The sequence below is a fragment of the Acipenser ruthenus genome, chromosome 3 (assembly GCF_902713425.1).
Source record: "Acipenser ruthenus chromosome 3, fAciRut3.2 maternal haplotype, whole genome shotgun sequence".
NCBI lineage: Eukaryota > Metazoa > Chordata > Actinopteri > Acipenseriformes > Acipenseridae > Acipenser > Acipenser ruthenus.
This window is the reverse complement of record NC_081191.1, coordinates 16,632,352-16,653,179: the sequence shown is the minus strand read 5'-3', so window position 1 is coordinate 16,653,179 and position 20,828 is coordinate 16,632,352. Positions and strand designations below refer to the sequence as shown.

The window sequence follows — 20,828 nt, the reverse complement described above, 5'->3', positions numbered from 1 at the left end:
CTGTTTCGTAATCACATCACCACTACACCTGCACACTGCAAACCACTTTGCCACACACTGTTGTTTTTAAAACAAGACTAAAAACACACTTTTATAGTGTGGCGTTTTTATGCTAAAATAATGTTCCTATTATTCTTTGCCTTGTTTTACTGTTCTATGTGTTTTTATGGCTTTCTCTTATTAAATGTTTTTTATTTATGTGAAGCACTTTGCTGCAATTTGTATTGTGAAAGGCACTATATTAAATATAAAGATTATTATTATTATTACACCCACGTCGACAGGCATAATAATGACCCTGACCGTTGAAGAAAATGAAAGGTTAATCAAGTCAAAAGATAGTCTCAGTCTCCCTCTTCATTCACTCCCCCCCCCCCCCCCCCAAAGACTCCTCAAACACATCTATGACAGTGACCTCTGCTGGTGGAGACAAGACCTGTGCAACTGTGGGTTCAACCACAACCTGTCATTAAGTCAATGCTGGCTTAAAAGTGCAACTTTCTCTTCTGCCAACTCAGCTAACACCTTTGTAGTGCTCTGCAGCTTTGTAATGGAAAACACATTAAATGGCACAATAATTACTAGTTTGTTTTGTGGAATGTTTATATCTGTAGCACATGGGTGATAAACAGTTCAATAAAACTGCAAAACACAAGCCAACAGGCGGACACCAGAAAAGAAAAAAAACAAACACAATCAAATTATGGAATGCCGCGAAGACAGGGTTTCTTTCTTCGTTTTCTTTGTTTGTTTTTTTTTAAAGGAATTTATGGCTTAACAGATGATGTATCATAATATGTAGTGCATTCATGTATTGGGCGACCATTCCTGTGCTATTCTATACTATGAGACAATGAAACATGATTCACTGTCTTGTTTCTGACGCACTACTGTTTTAACTCTAAAGGTCTCTACACACCAGACACGATGCGATTTGTCCTATGATAAAATGGTACTTTTGTTGCGCCACTACCTTTCACACCAGTGGCAACAGGCACGCATCACATGTATGATAGTCCTGTTATACAGCTAATAAAAATGTAAAATACAGAATAGCTTTTCAGAATATTCAGTAAAGGTAAACTAATTATACACAACAACTATATCCAGTTCCCTGGAAATGGACTGACAAACGTTAGCCCTCATTGCTGTGTCTTTATAATTTTTGAGTCCTTTATTGTACAGTGCTGGGTATTTTCATACTGCAAGAATGATCCTTTCTTCATTGTTTACTGAAAAAGGCACACACAGGAAGCTGTTCCTCATTAAATCAGTTCCATAGCTGCCGCACGACAAAAATACAGACCAATCCTGTTTTTTACATCGCTTCACTGTTGCCCCGTCACATCGCAGGCAGTGTGAATGGCTCGTATCAAAAATACATGTTTTATTAATTTTGTCGTGGTGCAGTGTGTTGTACTACACACTCGCTTGTCGCATCGCGTCTGATGTGTAGAGGCCTTAACTTACAACTGTCAAGCAGACTTACACCAGATATTACCACCACTCCTAATAGAAAACGTGTCTATATTGTAAGACAAGCCACTTAAAAAAAAAAATAGATAATTGAATAGATCTCTTTTATGCACCTTTTCTATCTAATATTAACTGTCAATCTGCCTCTTATGTTTGGCAGCAGTGCCAGCTGTACAAAGTATCATGCATTACTTTTATCTTGCTCATTACATATGTTTGCCAGTCTGCTGCCCATAAACGATTGGTGTGGTTTGCAAATACCCATGACACAATCCAGATCATGAACATACACAGAAAATGTGCTTATACTGAGTATTTCCTCAGAAGTTTGCTTTTCTTCACAGCTTTGATCCACATGGCACTAAGACTTGTATCAACAGTCTTGCGTTTCAGATGCCTGCTTACATTTCATTTATAAAAAATCTGTCACTCCTGGGGAGTCAAACCACATTGAAGACCTACCACTGGATTCTGTAGGCTTAAAAAAGGACCTTCCATCATCTGATTTAAATTTTCTGTGAACAAAAGAAGCTCTGAAAAACGGAACTATGCAAGAAGCAATAACTTCATGTCTATTTTTATGAAGTGTGACTTACTTTTAGTACAATAATAAAATCACATACATGCAGGTCAAGAATGTCAAGATATGCAGCAAGTAAAGTCAAAGCAATAAAATGATAAAATAATGACTCACTTACTGATATATGTCTTTTCGAAGGGCAGTTCTGCTTAAGGGGTTATCAGCTTGTGGAGCCATGCTGACAGAGCCAAGTTTAAGGACCAAAGTATCTTCCTTTTTCAGGGGGCTTTCTGTTTGAAATATAAAACATGTTTGAGGCATTTTTTAGATATCTACAAAAATCCTCATTTGTACTGTAGAATGTAGATATACATGTAATATGTCTTGAACCTCCAAAGATTTCACTTTTCAACTGAAACTTCCATGTTATCAAAGACATACTTATGTTTAATCTGCAAAATCCTTTAAATGAGGAATACTATTATTAAGACGTATTAATATTAGCAGCATGATCCCTTGTCCCACTTTTCTTTTGTTGAAAGATAGTTTGGGATATACAGGTTTCTGAAATACAATGCAATAGATGAAATGAAATCACTTCCTGTGTGGTAAGTCACATGGCCATTGGAGTGAAAATTAAATACAGCACAGAAAGTGATTGCAACTTTTACTTCTATAGCATTGTCTTTAAAATGCCTATACATTTCAAATTGAAGTACTGTAGAATATACTGTATAAGCAAAACAACAAAAGAGGGACAGTGGTTATAATCCTAGTGCTAAAAGGTAAACTGTGTTTACATTTTTGATAGAACATATGTCCCAGATTCCCTTTATATTTCTTTAAGTAAGCTATAAATACCCAATACTAAGCGATGCTAAGTAAGCATTATTATATAGACAGTGCTGGCATCAGCTTGCACACTTAGAATTGGGTGTTTTTCCTCAAATGACATGCATTCCACATCCTTAACGGTTCTACTGTACAAATGTGTCAGACCAATCCATCTCAATGGGGAGAAGTGAGTGTAAACCATCATGCTGGCAACTGGGGAGTATTCTAATAAAATCACAGGGCAGTGCATGTTATAGGATTGCTTAAGTCTCCCTAATAACATACTTCTTCGTTGGCCTATCTTGTATATACATATTTTATAGGCCAAAAAAAAAAAATTCTACCTGTGTGGTGCTGTCTCTCCTCCACATTGGGGAAGAAGACCCGTATGACGTTGGTGTTGATGTAGATTAGAGGGAGGCTGCGTGATGTCAGGCTGTGTGTCCTCATTGGCTGCCCGACTGATTTCCCTTTATCCTTGTGCCTCTTGGGTAGCTTGGCTTGGAATATATTCCCCACTGTGGCCAGCAGCGGGCAGGACAGCACCACGTCAAAGGGCTGGGCCGTCAACAAGATCTCATGCAGGAACTGAGGAGAGCTATCCACTAAACCTTCAGAAAGCTTCTGCAGACTCTGTGAACCCCTCTCGTGCTTGGATGTCAATTTGTGCCTGACATTCTTTGTTACTGCTTTCGTATATGTCACTGAAAGGAATCCATGCTGCTGGTGTGAGACTTCTAAAACTTTTGCGGCAGTCTGCTTACAAGAATGAAAAAAATACTGTTGAACGGGAGAATGAGTAGCTTTTGAATGGCAGTCTTTAACTCAATTAGATTAGCAGCCGCTACACTCTTTTATATTATCTAACAAAACGTTTTTTTTCTGTCACATATTTAAAAGTCAGACAACAGTTAATAATACATTTCTATAGGCATGCCCAGATGTATCTGTGCAATTTACACCAACTCAGAAGGTTGGGTTATACTCTTATATAGGACTTAAATGACTTGATTTTCTTCTCACAAAAATAGTAAAAATTGCAATTTGCTGTAAAAAATTCAGAAATCTGGACGTGAAACATTTTTTATTTAATTTAAAATAGTTTTGTGACATTGCATATTTTTAGTCTTCCAGTAACTACTTTAAGTCCTCATTTCCAACTAATATCTCAAACATAATGCAAGTAAAATCATTTTAAAATTGCTCATTGCTATATTTTGCTGCTTTCAATTAGCTAAGTTACCAAAAACATAAAAAGTGTAAACTGTGAGAGTGAACTGTTTGTTTGATAAAATTACTACTACAGTAATTATTTTCTGCATAGCTTTAGTACAAATTGAAAGAAAGACAGAAAATATATGCTGCTCTTGTGCATCGTCTATACTATACTATAGTATTATACTGTATCCCCTTCCTGGAAATCAGGATTTGGACAGAAAACTTAAAAAGACTTTCAGAGATACATGCATTTCATTTTCTTGGATGACAAATGCAAATAGATCACATCAGTAAGAGCTTTCATTAGCTTTGCAAAAGGGTGGATAAACAGTCTGCTTCTGTGTTGTTGATGTTTTAGAGCAGCTTTTTAGCATTAGACCAAAAAGAAAAACTAAATGAATAGAAATGGCCATCACACAATGCAGGTAAAGGGGGGGTGCAAAAAAACATTATACTGATATGTATTCATAGTTTACATTTACAATCACCCTTATGGGGCTTTTTTAATGGCAGAGTGCCATCAGGGGATCAAATCTTGTAGTTCCTAATGAATCACAATGGGTGTTTGTAAAGTTGTAATAGCACCTTCAAGCATGTTTCCCTAAGGCATCTTGAACAAGAGGACCTGGGATCTTACAGGTGTTTTTTTTTTTGTTTTTTTTTGCACACCCCTAATTAATAGTTGTGAGCATGCTTTTAATATGCAACGGTAATGGAAGCTCTGTTGTAAAATTAATAAAAGCTGGATTCTTACAGGAGGAAAAAAGCCAGAGAAATGACTGAAAGGATCTTGCTTGCTGATGGGTCGAACCAACAAGGTGCGTCTGTTCAGCTTGTCAGTACAAGAAAGAAGGACACCTCCAAAATGCCCCGGAGACCGATGGCCTTCCTCAAGGCTGAGGTGATGAATAGGGGCAGGGAGATTTAGGAAAAAAAAGCAATAAAAAGCCATAAGCTGAAAATTGATAGAGATCTGATGATTTTTGCAAAAGGCTGGAACAGCTGCAATAAACAACCTATACATGGCCTTATCCTGTGATTTTCTTTAGCAGCAATCAATACAGCGATTATTTGTTTGGACCATAATTAGATGACGTATAGCATTATTGGGTCATTCCATGCCAACTCAACCAGAAAAGGGCAGGCCGTCTTGGATTTGCTAGAAAAATTCACTTTGGGGGTTTCGGGCCTGCTATTCAGAAATGCTAATCTTTTTTTTTTTTTTTTCCCCTTCGAGCTGTGACCTGGCAAAGGTCAACCTAAAGTGAAAAAAGTGACCCTGACCAGAAAAACCACCCTGGGCTCAACTTTCGAGAAAAAAAAACCAGGCGCACCTAACTCACTTTTGGCAAGTTGCCAGACGAGGGGTAAGTGACAAGTTTTATTCAAACTTCAGGCCAACCCTTTACCCTGTAGGGGATGTGGGTCCTAAAATGTTAGTATTGCTGTAAGAACCTTAGGGACCACTCTTCCAAATTTTGTGAAACACTTTTGGTTTCAAGTCCCGCACTGGTCATTAACCCTCTCTGTAATTTGAATTCTTGGTATTTCTACCAAGTTTAAGCCAAAATAGCTCATGTGGGGGCGCTCCAAAAAATCACCCATATTTTTGGATATATATTAATGAGATCTACAAGAATCAAGCAAAGCATTTTGGTAATCGTGGATTTTGGATTTTTGACAAATTTTTGAAGTTGCATTTGTCATGCATTCGAGCATTGCTTATGGCCACTTTGGTGAGGCTAAAGTACAACGTAGTCAAACTGGTGTTATTCTTTGATATTGCATTGTATGGGGTTAGATCTAGAGTAAGAAGTGACAGAGTGTGCTTCCAGTGACACTAGCTTGGAGCTGAGGGGTTATGAACTTGTATGCGGAACTTAAGATTTCTTTGTTACAGTGGCACATTTGAAACTACCAAAACCTCACTTAGGTGTGTTTTAGAAACTACAAACTGATAGAAAACACAAAAAATAGATAATCTTGGCAAACTTTAGGTGCTTGAGGGGGTAACCCCTCTCTGTCTAACCACTGTCTGCTCGACCCTAAACTCTAACCACTCTCTGCTCAACCTTCTCCAATCTGGTTTCCGCTCTGCTCACTCCACTGAAACTGCTCTCCTGTCTGTCACTAACTCGCTAAATTCTGCCCGTATTGCCTCTCTCTCCTCTGTCCTAATTCTCCTCGACCTCTCTACCTCGCCGCCTTTGACACTGTCGATCACTCTATTCTACTATCCTGTCTTGCTGACCTGGGAATCTCCGGCACTGCTCTGGCCTGGTTCTCCTCCTACTTCTCTGACGCACCTACCAGGTAACCTGGCGTGCAGCAACCTCCACACCACGCCCTCTCTCAACAGGATCAGGATCCTTGATCCCCAAGGATCAGTCTTGGGTCCTCTCCTGTTCTCTCTCTACACCAGCTCCCTAGGCCCCCTCATTGCATCCTATGGTTTCTCACACCATTTCTATGCTGATGATGCTTGGATCCTCTCCTTCCCCCTCTCTGACCCCACCATCCCCTCCCGTATTTCTACCTGTCTGTCTGCTATCTCCTCCTGGATGCACTCGCATCACCTCAAACTCAACCTCTCTAAATCTGACCTCCTTTTCTTCCCCTCCCCCTGATCTCTCTATCTCCATTCCTCTGGAATCTACCACACTCTCTCCCTCCTCCTCAGCCAAGAACCTCGGAGTAACCCTGGACCCTTGCCTCTTCTACTCCCAGCACATCTCCACTCTCGCACACACCTGCCGTTTCTTCTGCAACTCCCTCCTGGCCAGCACCCTTGCACTTTAACTTGCACTTATCTGCTCACTATTTTACTGTATTTAATCCGGCACTTAACTCAATCTGTAGTATTTCACTTGCACTCGTAGCTTACCCTGATGTAACTATCAACACTGTTATCTGCTCTTGAACTGCCCCGATATCAAATCGTACTATGTTTTGTATTCGCTCTTATTAGGACTGAAGTCATTGTATTTTGTATCTTGCTCTTAATTGTAGTGTAATTCTTGATATGTATTTTTTGTATACAACTATAAGTTGCCCTGGGTAAGGGCGTCTTCAAAGAAATAAATAATAATAACCATTTCATAATCTTTACGACATGCTTACTATACTGTATGCGGTTTCCAATCTCAAAATTTCCTTTGGCTGTGAGGTTTTGGAAAATTCAGTGTTGTTCACACAAAAAAAAACAACCATCCCCGTTTACATACGCATGCCTTCTGCCATCTTGACAATGCAGCATGGTTGCCATGAGAAGGTGATCCAGTGAATATATGCCTGTACCATCCTCAACTTTTTCTTGATAAGTACAAGCATCTCATAGTTCCAAAGTGGTGTGATGATCCCACTAAAAGCCACAAGTTATTACTCTGAAACAGGCAGAAGACATCCCAAAGTTCCGGGACTCAAGCTCTGTCCTCGATATGTCATCTGGATAAACGATCCAAAAGTACAAAACCAGTTCTGAATGAGTCTCTTGACAGCATCGGACAGTCTCCAATGAAGTGGAAAGTTCCTGTTGAACGCCTTGAGGCTTACGGTCAACGTAAATTAAAGAAGATTTCTTCTACAATAGCAGCGAAGGTTTCAAAAGTTTTGGGTGTTGGAGAAATCCCCTCACCTAGTATATCCAACCCAGCGTATGTTCCAAGTGTCCCAGACAGTGATTATGTGCTTCAGAACCTCAAAGACACCTTTTCTTCGACTACTTTGAAGGAACTACAGGTCCAGACTTTGACTCTGGCTCCCAAGTCATGGTCCCAGAAAAAAAAAAAATTCTTTGAGTCTTTTTTTTCTACGTCAGTTCATGAAGTCAAGCTAGCATGTAAGCTAAAAAAGAAAAAGGTTTTGATGGCGAAGCCTAACCCTAAACGTGGTTGGACTTTGACGAAAGACTTGAAAGACTGCATACGAATCTTCTACAAAGAGCAAGAAGTGAGTTGCATATGTCCAGGGACAAAACGTGTGGTAACCATGCGTGCCAATAGAGAAAGTGAAGAAGCAGAAGCACTTAATGCTTGTTGTCCTTCGCAAGGCACACTGTACCTTCCAAAAGTGATACACCGACAAGGTTTCTCGTCATTTGCAGCTCAGCGACCTAAGTGTTGCATATTGCCTGGCGCTTCTGGGACTCTGTGTGCGTCTGTATGTACCATCAGAACGTAAAGTTGATGATAAAGGTGTGTGGTGCTCAGGAGGACTACAAAAGCTTGCTTGGTAAGACCGTGTGCTCCCTTGAGGAAGCTTGTATGACAGGTGCTTATGAAGCATGTCCTGGTCGTCAGCACCTAGAGGAATACATTGATGGTCCGGAAAGTCTGGATACAGTTGACAATGTTGTATTCCATCAGTGGGTGTACATTGATCACTCCAACCTGCTGACTTTGACAGAGAAGGTCGAGGATTTCAAAATAATCCTGGTTCAGAAACTTCTCAGCCTGCGGAAGCATCGCTTCATTGCCATGAGTCAAAGCAACTTCCTGAGGTGCCTGAAAGAAGATCTAAAAGAGGACCATGCCATCTGTCTGCTCGATTTTGCAGAAAATTATAGTTTTGTGATCCAAGACACTGCCCAAGGATTTCACTGAGACAATTCTCCATCCGTTTGTGTTCTATTTCCATCGGGATGGTGAACTTAAGCACATGAGTGTTGCAGTGATGAGTAATGAAATGCAACACTCCACGTCGGCAGTGTATGCATTTCAGGAGGTAATTCCTTTGATCAAGAGGGAGGTCCCTGACTTGAAACACATACATTGCTTCAGTGACGGAGCTGCTAGGCAGTACAAGAATCGCAAAAACTTCGCCAACCTTAGCTTTCATCAGCAAGACTTTGGTACCACCGCAGAATGGCATTACTTTGTCACATCACACGTAAAATGTCTGTGTGATGGTGTGGGAGGTACTATTAAGGCAAGAACAGCATGAGCTAGTCTTCCAGGCAACATCATTTTTAACGCTTACCAGCTGTATGAATGGGCGAAAGGACACGTAACCGGTGTGCAGGTCATGTTCGTCCTCAAGAACAGGTTGTAGAGAACCACACTCACCTTAATGCCAGGTATGACGACACCTTAGCCATCACTGGCTCCAGGGAAGCACACCACTTTGTACCCGATACCCCAGGCAAGATAAAGGTCTAATTTACCAGTCAAAGTACGGAATTCCATGTGGTGACAATGTTAACCCCTCAAGTTCCTTAAGTTTACCACGGTAATCTATTTTTTGTTTTCTATCAAATAGTTTTTAAAACGCACCTAAGTGAGGTTTTGGTAGTTTCAAATGTGTCACTGTAACAAAGAAATCTAAGTTCCACATGCAAGTTCATAACCCCTCAGCTCCAAGCTAGTGCCACTGGAAGCACACCCTGTCACTTTTTACTCTAGATCTAACCCCAGACAATGCAAAATTGAAGAATAACACCAGTTCAATTAGCACTATGTTGTACTTTAGCCTCACCAAAGTGGCCATAAGCAATGCTCGAATGCATGACAAATGCAACTTCAAAAATCTGCCAAAAATCCAAAATCCGCAGATACCAAAATGTTTTGCTTGCTTCTTGTAGCTCTCATCATCTATCCGAGTTATTTCAGCCTAAACTTGGTAGAAATACCAAAAATTCAAATTACAGAGGGGGTTAATGACCAGTGGAGGAACTTGAAACCAAAAGTGTTTCACAAAATTTGTCCCTAAGGTGGTCCCTAAGGTGCTTACAGCAATACTAACATTTTAGGACCAGCATCCCCTACAGGGTAAAGGGTTGGGCTGAAGTTCGAATAAAACTCGTCACTTACCCCTCGTCTGGCAACTTGCCAAAAGTGAGTTAGGTGCTCCTGGTATTTTTTTCTCAAAAAACCTTTTCATTACGAGTCGAACGAGGTGTTACACATGATGGTAGCGTCTAATTTGAGCCCAGGGTGATTTTTCTGGTCAGGGTCACTTTTTCACTTTAGGTTGACCTTTGCCAGGTCACAGCTCGAAGGGGAAATATTACAAAAAAATAAAAATAAAAATGATTAGCATTTCTCAACTAAGCGGGTCCAAAAACCCCCAGGTGAACTTTTCTAGAAAAATCAGAGACTGTCAGGCAACGGCTCTGGCTGAGTTGGTATGGAATGACCCTATTCTCTATTTTTAAAGATCTAGGCTTTTCATACTGAACAGAAGAAGATAGAATAAGGCCATGGTACAGAGCTAGAAGAGGTCCAGAGGCTCTGCAATTCTGAAAGTTTCTCCAACTGGTAAAGAAAGCTTAACATAAATGAATTTGATGAACCCAGCAATTAGCACTGTCAGAGCTTAGGAAATTGGTTACAGGGACTAAGCATTGCTTGCAGAATCAGGACACAATTTATTTGACTAATGATTGTATGTTTCAAACATGATTTAAGAACCGAAAAGGGGGATTTGTAAAGCTTTCTGCATTAGCACCTGCAAGCATATTTCCCATGTCCTACTGAACAAGAAGATTAACATATGCCCCAGGTTTGGAATAGAAGGTTTTGAAACAACACGTGTTACTAGATAAAGTCTCACCACAGATTTTTCCTTGCACTGTAGAATCACTCCTTCAAACTGTCCTGTCTGCCAGCCTTCACCTGGCCTGGAAAACACAATGCCTGCCTTGTCTATTGTCTAATGATAAATGTATATTCTAAACCTGCAATTCTACACAGCAATAGGGTTTGAAATCATTAACACAAAAGAGTATGAATAATTACTGTTGGGCAGAAATGATCAAATGATTGAAATATGTTAGGTTGCTTTGATTACTTACTCAAAAAAGGGTAATACCAATAAAACTGAACCGTAGCAATATAAACCAGGTGGTTGGGTTCAGTCGAAAGTGCTAACCTTCTATAATATGTATAAAAACATCAAACAAAATCACAGTTTATTACCACTTGGTCTATGAGTTGCATATAACTTAGTCTATGCCTGGCATATCACACATACACATCAGAAGGATGTATTGTCCACTCAAGAAACTATGCAATTTTGGAATATATCAGATTATGAATTCAACTTTCAAGAGGTTTCAACATTTTTTTGTGGTATAATAGGAGACATCTTTACCAAATAAGTCTACATTTCCGTATCAACCACACACGTGGAAAGAGTGACACTTTGCATTGGAGACAAAAATAGCTCATTGATTATGGCATTTGTAAGATAGTAATAGCTCCTTAGGGGATGAACGTGATCTCGATAGCACCTTTCCTGGACTCCTGATCTAAATCCAATCAGTTCATTAAAGGATACTTTGCAATAACTTCTCAGCGCTAGTGGAGCTCTGTCAACTAAAGATTCTAACAAACATGGATGGAAATAACATTTTCATAACAGTTTCATCCATTCCAGGTTTTACTACAAGGTTGACAAGCTACAGCATATAGCTCAAGTGTGTCTTGTTAAACGCATCGTAAAACAAGGAATAGATCAAACTGCTCTACAATGAGAGTCTTATTTCCATCCCTGCCTAACATGGTATGAGTCCAATTAATTAGTGTTAAAGAGAAACTTGGTATGGGTATGAAATATCACAGTTATCTTAACTACTGTATTCCTCTTGTTTAGATTCACTTTATATGTTTCTATTTCAGTCTGATTTTTTCTATGTGGCATTGATATCTACTGGTGCAAGGGGACAGGTTACACGGGTATACCAGGTGTGCTTGGAGGTTAGACAAAAGTAATCTTAACAACAAGAGTACAGTACACTTGTTAAGATTCTCTTTAACAGCTAGGGGTAGAATCAGATTCCATACCTGTAAAGTGCATTACTCTATTTGTAGGTTTTGGGAAGTCCTAGAAAAACTTAATATCCCACAATTTCAGATTCACCTAGTTTATTGATATTTACAATCCAAAACTATTTTCTGGAAAATTTAAAAAATGTTGTGGAAAAATTAGTAAGTAATAAGGCACGACAGGGTGTGCCTTATTGCGCTTATAAAATGGGTTAACAAACTAAATTGAAAAAGTAACAAAAAATTTATTTTTATTTAAAAAAAACAAACATACATGCATTTATAAAAAAAAAAGCGATTTATAGATGAACTGATCATTCGCTATTGAAAGTCCAGTTTTTCTGTACTTGATTCGTATACTTCTTGTAATTCTTGTTTTGTTCATTACATTTTAAAGTAAAATATTACTGCCCATATTCATCATGACACAGCACAAACGAGTTTAAATCACGCACTTCCTCACAAGACCTTCAACAGTATCAGATGAGAGTGCTGTGTTTTTTTTTTATTTTTTTAAATAGTCCTTTGTTATCCAGGGTAGTAACAGGGGGTATCCATACCAGATCTGTGGCGAGAAACACGTTGTTTTTATTATGGAATACCCGGTTACTTATCAAACTGACTGCAGTTTACAGCTGGACAACGTGGAGAATTACTGGGTCTGTGTTAAGAAACAATTTAAAACAATGCAGGGCACAGCAGAAGAGATGATACCATCGAACTTGGACACGTTTATGTGGAGAGAAAAGTACTGCCGGAATTGTCGAGATGAATTTATAAATACTCTGCATAAGACCACACAGTTGCGCAGGGGGTGTGACCTGTGGCCGACCAGAGAACAACGCACAGAGACAGGGGCAGCGGCAAAACGTCCATTTAACCACCAAAGTCTCTTTTAAGAGCGATCCAAATATTTTTTTAAAAGCTGAAAGTTTAAGATATATTTTTTAAACTACTTATTTTCAGAATGGGATAGGGAAACGCTGAAGTTATTATTATTATTATTTATTTCTTAGCTGACGCCCTTATCCAGGGCGACTTACAATTGTTACAAGATATCACATTATTTTACATACAATTACCCATTTATACAGCTGGGTTTTTACTGGAGTAATCTAGGTAAAGTACCTTGCTCAAGGGTACAGCAGCAGTGTCCTCACCGGGGATTGAACCCATGACCCTCCGGTCAAGAGTCCATAGCCCTAACCACTACTCCACACTGCTGCCCCGAAGTTCAGGGAGAAGCAGCAGAGCGACCAGAACGGTGAGTTTTTAATTGATTTGAATACTTTTGCCTTTTTTCACTACTTTAATTAATCATTGGTGTCCGATTCAGACTCATTCAATATCTCATGTACACTTCGGTTTCCCAAAAGGTCAACATCTACATAAATCTCATCAGTCATGTTTATTGTGATAAATTCCCATATGTCTGCCGTTTTCTTTCCCAAAATTCTAGTGGTGTATGGATATCTACCAGTGATTTGCCCCCTTTTGAAAAGAAGTGCTGACCAATGGTGATGTGCTGTAAAATCAACACCCCCATGTGACCTTTCTGACCAATCAGGATAGAGTATTTAAAATACCCATTTTATAATTGAATTCAAATGGTACTGCAGCAAGAATAAGTTATCCAAAGAAAACCGAATTGTGGGTTATCAAGTTTTTTCCAGGACAATTAATGAATCTGTGAAATAAGATTTTATAAAAACGTGCTTCATAACAAAGATAAATAATGTAAAAATATAAACCTGGCAATTTCACTAGAAAAGAAAAGACTTTGCCCAAATGTACCTTCTCTTGTAGTGATCAACGTTGAAGCTGCCTACTTTACATTTGACCTTTGTGTAAACGTCCTGGACATCCACAGATGCACTCAGGTCTTCCAGCTCACTGACTACGCAGATCTCTGTAACCAAAGATAAAGTGTTACCATCAGTTACATTCCATGTGACCTATCCTGTGCCAGGAGAGCTGCAAACATTCAATTAACCCAACTTTATTAAATCAAAGCCGGTTACATAAAGCAGGCAGTGCTTGAAAAAATCAGGCAGATAAATACTGTGCTTAACACTAATTCTGCAAAGGTCACGGCCAGAGTGATGTGATGTGTATGCTTTTCTTCTACACTCCTTTGAAGATTCAGATGTTGAACTTCGTTCCCACTCTGCACTGCTCAAGTCACCTAGTAACAACACATGTTCATAATAATATTGCACCAATGTTAGTTGTTTTTTTTTTTTTTGTAATATCCCACATGGTACTGTAGGTTCAGATCTTTAGTCATAATGAATATCAGCTTCCAAGCTAAAATAAAATTGGTTTAAAACAATAGTGACGTCATATAAAATATTATTACAAAAGCCTTGTTGCTAAGTGCCATGGGCAGCCTGCAGATGTCCTGTCAGAGAATAAACTTTTTTCTGTTTAGTAAATTATGTAACTAGCCCCTACTTCTTAGTGATAACAGTATTGGATAACTACTGACCTTAGCACTCAATAAAGCTAAACGAACCACAAAACACTTTACAAACCAAAAAATATATAAAAGTAAATGTTGCTACAACCATATACAGTACAACAATGTCACCAAGTGTGTAAGTTAATTAGCTCCAATTATGGTAATTTTCACAAGCTTAATTCAACATGCCTGAAGGACATTTTTATTGAAACAAGAAGGACATTTCACCTCCAAGTACTTTTTTGACATTTGCAAATAACACAATATTTAAGGTTTAGTGAACATGCTTTACAATTATTCAACTGATTTTCTTAAAGCAGATCTTTTCTACTTGTTTTTACTTTTGGTCACAACACTGAGCTGCAACTTGAATCTGCTGTTTCAGCACTAGCCCTGACTAAATGAACATCTGTGTTTAAAACAGTTGTTTTCATTCAGTTTGTTAGCATATCCGTCTGTACAATATCAAACTTAATTAAAAAAACACAAATGTACGCAGAACAGATTCCTTCTGGGATCCTAATCTAGTGCTTCCTCGTTATTTTGCTATCTGACTTAGAAATCGTAAAATACTGAGGGTAGTGATGGGCTGTTACACAGTAAAGTATAGAATTTATTGTCAACGGGACTTAAATGTGAATCAACCAAAATCATGAATAATTGAACAGTGAAATAGTGTGGATGCACAGAGTTTACTTCTTTTCAATAAGCATTAAACCTTATTCTCAAAAGAGAATCTTTGTAAACTGGTAGCTTTTCGAGATTCCCCTATTCCCACCACACATTCACAAATCATAGACATTAATGGTCATAAATCTACTACATTGTCTGTTACATACTTCTTGTAAACCTTGTTCCAGTTTAGACATCAATTAAAATTATTTATATATCCATAAATGTCTTATAATTCCTCTACCTAGTAACTCACATGACAAATAGATAAATCCCAAATAATTCCCTTCTAAGATGCTCCTAAATTGCAACATGTCTGCAAGTTAAATAAAAGCTGAATTTCCTGTTTCACAAAAGCTAGACAATAAAAACTGACATAAATCATTTAGCATTATATGGATTAATTCTCACATTATTATTATTATTATTATTATTATTATTATTATTATTATTATTATTATTATTATTATTATTATTATTATTATCCAAAGAAGGCAGACATAATCCTTTTGCAAAAGAAAGTTAATTATAACATTATACAGAAGCCATGGGTTATTTGCAAGTGACATCACCTGTTCCCTTTGTTCCTTGTTCTGGTGAAAATAGCTTTATTGTGACTTTTGGCAACATCCACTGCATCCACAGACTGACACGACCGCTTGCTCCACCAATATTGGTGGTTTTTTGCTCTAAGGTTGCAGAATCTGAGAATGGAGAGTCATCCCCAGTTTGCAATGAATCGCCCTGGAAAATGAAAAGAAATTAAGATTTGTTTTTTAACCCATTCACATACACTGGCATGCAGGTAACACACTGTATGCCCTGCCATGGCTGTAGAGAACAAACCACAGTACTGTTACAGGATCATGAAAAAATGGATGGTCATGGCGTATATCAGGGGTTGCCAAACTTTTTTTTTTTTTTTTTACCTGAGGCCCACCTGTTCACCTGTACTGGGAGCTGCGGCCCACTATTAGCACTTAAGAAAAATGACAAATTAATTATTTTTGAAACCTGTAACACTGTAAATTGTTATTTTTTTTCATTTGAATCTTATTTTTTCTTTATAACGTTATAGTGGGTAGCTATAGTTACAAGACCATGCTATTTGTGTTCACCTTATAACGAGTATAAAAGGGCTACTGTAATGACATTGTGGAGCAAATGGGGGCCACGACCCTACCGTGTTATAACTGATTCCACACTATAACGAGGCACGTTATAATATATAATATATATATATATATATATATATAATTCACCATATGTAATTACAGATGGACGGATGAATAGACAAGACATATTCCTCCATGTATTCCTGGATTCTGATATTGTCAACAACAAAATAATGCTGTAACCAAGACTGTGACCAAGTTTTATCACAATTGTATAAGCCATTCTAGAGATACAAGTACAATGCAGTTGTGATATATGTAGTGTATTATATCCCCACTCTATATAACTCAAGATAAAGAATTTACTAACACAGTTTCCTCACACTTGAATACAAGGGTCTGTATTTGTAAAACGATACAGAAAAACAGATGGATGTTAATAGCTTTAACCTTAAAAGTTCAGTATCTTCTCCAAATAAGCTGTTTTTATTTAGAGGTTTTGACTGCATAAATGACAGCCTTGAGTGTATAAATCTGAACAAAACATTTTCCCACAGATTTTTCCTAGGAAAGTTAAGTGAAGGATCCTGCTTAGAAAACCGTTAGCTCATTAATGGGTTTGGCAGAAGTTCTCTTATGACAGCATTTGTGAGCATTTTTTTAAGGATCTGTTTTCCAAACATAAATCAAATTGCCCAATAAAGTACAAAACTTACAAACAAACAAATTCATATATAACAGCTTATGGTATTTTTCCATAGGCTGTTAGAAACCACACTGGTAATCGTACAGTGTGTTGCAGCCCTAACCAAGGAAACCTCATTAGTTCATGTGCATGAAAGTGTTAACACGGTTATCAACGTTAGGTTATTATCATAACCCTGGTTCCCTGAAATTGAAATATAACCATTACTGTATGGGTATTTACCTCCTAAAGACCCGAAACCTGAATAAGACATATCCAAGCTGCTCGAGGAGCCTGTGACGCAGTCATGGCCCACCTCAGAGGGCACAAAAGCACTGCGGTCACAGATCTCAACGCCATTTTTCCTTCAAGCCTGCTGCAATCATGGATGCAGCGAACTTGAAGGTTAATGGCTACATTTCTATTTCACAAAACCAGGGTTACGATAATAACCTAACATTCCCTTTCAAATACGAAATGTAACCATTACCGTATGGGTAAGTGTACCAAAGCTGTCGCAAATGCTACAAGGCTAACCCAAGAGGCTGCATTGTAAGTTACCATACGGAACCCTAGTAGCAAGTAGCTAGGGCTAGAAAATTGAGGGAGAAATTCACCTCTATGCCTGTGTTTTAAGGGTCGACTGAGAAGCTGCCCTTGACACTCTAGTTCCAAAATCAGGGTCATTAAGTCTGTAGAACCTAGTAAAGATCTAGGGAGTAGCCCACACCATTGCATTGCATATGTCCTTGACAAATGCACCCTGGAATAAAGCCCACAAAGTTGCCATACCCCTGGTGGAATGGGCAGTAAGCTTTTCTGGAGGGGGCAAGTTGGCCAGCTCATAGGCAGCCATGACCGTGTCTGCTATCCATTTGGACAGCCTCTGCTTAGACAGGGCTTGACCATGGGGCTTCGCTCCATAGCAGACAAAAAGTTGTTTGGACTGCCTCCAACTTTTCGTGCTGTCAACATAGTACGTCAGGGCCCGAACTGGGCAGAACGTATGGAGCTGACACTCTGTGTCAGACTGGAAAGGAGGCGGATGGAAAGCCTCCAATACCACATACTGGTTGACATGGCAGAATTGGCATGGAGCATAACATGTCCTGGCATTTGTCCTGTCTTGGTAAAAATTAAGCAGGATTTTGCAATGGAGAATGCCTACATCTCACTCACTTTGCACTTAGCCACTTTGAGCAATAAATATTTCAGCTCAGCTGAATGCACGGGCTCAAATGGAGGCTTCATGAGTGCGCCAAGCCCCTTTCAAAAATTGCCTCGCCAGGAAGTGAGCTCCTGGGGAGGCCGATTCAATTTTGATATGGCAAGCCGAAATGGCTACCAGATAGACCTTTAACGAGGCTGTGGGGTCAAACCCATGAGGCAGACACCACGTCTGAAAAACACCCCACTTGTACCCATACTGGGAATGTGTGGATGGTGCTCTGGCATGCTGCAGGGTGTCAATGACCCTATTACAAAGCCCCAGACGGCTCAAATGCAACTGCAGGCTCGATTGGGTCGGAATGCCATAAAGTCCCCCGTGCCTGACTGAGCAGGTTGTGGCGCTTGGGGAGTCTCCACGGCTGACTGCTCAAGAGCTGCATCAGGGTTGAAAATGCAGTCGTCTAGAAAATTGAGCACTCTGATGCCTTTGACTCTCAAAGGAGCGCGAGAAGGCAAGAAGAGCTAGGGAGAGGCCAAATGGCAAGATGCGTAACTCGTACACTGTTCCCTGAAAAGCGAGACACAGGCGCTTCCTGTGTGCTGGTTTTATAGGGATGTGGAAATAGGCGTCTGTGACGAGGTACGTCTGCCCCTATGTATTATGTGTGTATTATTATGATTTAAATGGACTGTTTTGGGGTTTAAAGTAATGCTTTATTGTTGTTTGGCAGCATGGATGGGATTAACCCTTTGCGGTCCATTTATTCAGTCAAATTTATTTTCACACGTGCTGTTTATTTTGCACGCGCTGTTTAAAAGTATTTTTTTCACAGTAAAACAGATTTAAAAGGCACTGCATATCAACAGGACACTCAGTACTGCATCTCCAGCCCCGCCCCACCCCTTGTTTGCTGTATTTTTCACTGTAATCACATCCTGATAACTCGTTTTATCACCAAACTCCTCAATCCAAGTCATTATTTTATTACTATAACTCAAAAAGCTCTGCAAATGTATGTGATATTCTTTGAGCGCTGGATGCGGAAGCAGCTATCTTGTTTGTTTATGTCCATGTTATCTCTGTGGTGCAGGGGCTATATGTATTGCTCAGATCTGCCGCTTTTTTTTCGGTTTCTCTTGGCTTCTATTGGTCTCACTCCGCAATTGAAAGGTTTTCTTGGCTTTTTCCGGAGAAAAAAGGACTAGAGACTAAGTACCTGGAGTAGAACTCTTCTTCCAACTGGAGGGGGTCTATAATGCGATTAGCCCATTTTTGCAGCAGAGCTGCTGCCTCCTGAGACACCACAGCAGTGTCCTGTGGGTCTGTGAATGATGTTGTAGTCACATCCTGAAAGGGAGGGGGACCGTGCTTGAACTGCAGCAAGTAACCGGTCTGAATGGTAGTAAGCACCCTGATGTCTGTGGTGCACTGACGCCAAAAGTCCAGATGGCTCCCTGAGAACAGGGTGGCAGAAACCATTAAAGCCTGCGGCGAGGAGTTGCGGCCCAGTTCTAAACATCACCTCTGGCATTGGGAGTAGCTGGCTGTGCTGGTCTTTGAGGGTGCTGGGACCTAAGGCGCCAGTTTGCCGCTGGTTAAAAACTGGAGATGGTTGCTTGGGAGTCAGCTCCTTCGTGGATTCCCGCACGTGGTGAGAGCGCTGCAGCATTTCGTCCACCACGGGACCAAACATATGTCCTGGTGTAATTGGGGCATCTAACAGCGGTGCCTTGTCCCCGTTATGCACGCATGCCTGAAAAAGCGTGTTGTTAACCAGGCGTAGCTCATCCAACTGTGGTGAGGGCCTGTGGTTCTCAGAAAGGGACCTCAGCAAATGGTACTGGGTAGGCTACTAGGATGCTATTATAATTGCCCAGCCTTGCCGCTAACGCACTGGCTGAATAGGCACGCTTGAGGATCACCTCAGATAACCGGCACTGCTTGTTGGGGACAGGAGCGCTAAATTAGTCACCTGGACCAAGGAGGCAATAGAAGCTTCCACCAGCAGAAATTGTGCCTGGCCCAGCTTCTCTACATCATGTACCCTATATAGGGCGTACATCGACTGGAAAACAGCAGCAGCTGTTGACGAGTGATCCCAGGAAGACTGGATTTCAAAAAGAAATTCTGGGGGCACGGGGGAACACGGGAGAGATGGTAGGCACATCATCAAATAATGACTGCCTTGTTTCTCCTTCTGTATGCCAGGGCATTTGCAAAACATGGCAAGCCTCGGGAGAGAAGAAGGAGAAGCAGAGGAAGACCGTGAAGATGGTTCCCTGTGTAGGCTACTTTCTCGGGCACATCATCCAGTCTCCCTTGACACAGAGCCACGGAGTGAGGATGCAACCAACTCTCTAACAGATGGTGATGGGGAAGAGCCCTGTGCAATAATAAGGGGCGCAGTGCTCTGGTCCTAGGCAGGAAGAGCATCTGCTGTGCTTGCCCTCAACAGGCAGACTGGCCTTGCATATGTCGCAGGGATAAAACCCAGGCATGATGCAAGAAGCAAGCAATGCAGTGTACAGTATACAGAAGTACAGGTGCTGCCTCAATCTGTTTATAGACAGCAACCAGGCGGGTCAAGACCCAAACAGACAGGTTTGGTACCAGACTGTGAGCACCAGTTGGTAGCAGGCCGAGTAAGACTCGGGTTACAGTACCGGGTTGAAACCAGGACAGCACCTGGTCGGTTTGGTACCAGCGGTGACTTTAGCATCGGGTCAGTACGGTACAGTATCAGGTTGATAATATAATACTGTGTACTTACCGAATTTATGAAACACTACTGATAAATGCACTTCTATAACAAACCTGCATTGCATACAAACGTACACATTGTACATAATGATATAGGGAAGATATTACAGTGTATGATGTCCAGAGATCATGACAAGCCAAATCATTAAACTC

The 20,828-nt window shown here is 40.1% G+C and overlaps 1 protein-coding gene across 4 annotated transcripts in view; it reads right to left on the bottom strand.

The window, feature by feature from the left end:
* LOC117394303 (intermembrane lipid transfer protein VPS13B-like) overlaps positions 1-20,828 on the bottom strand; it is a 370,657-nt gene that overhangs the window by 157,530 nt on the left and 192,299 nt on the right. The window contains exons 26-30 of one of the 4 annotated variants that reach the window (XM_059012617.1): positions 15,517-15,688; positions 13,606-13,720; positions 4,803-4,944; positions 3,175-3,586; positions 2,171-2,286 (exon numbers count right to left, since the gene is read on the bottom strand). In XM_059012617.1, the coding sequence (XP_058868600.1) occupies positions 2,171-2,286; positions 3,175-3,586; positions 4,803-4,944; positions 13,606-13,720; positions 15,517-15,688 (957 nt within the window). Of the gene's footprint in view, positions 1-2,170; positions 2,287-3,174; positions 3,587-4,802; positions 4,945-10,597; positions 10,665-13,605; positions 13,721-15,516; positions 15,689-20,828 lie in introns of those variants that run through there. The other 3 variants (XM_033992431.3, XM_033992429.3, XM_059012618.1) reach the window with 3 other exon arrangements.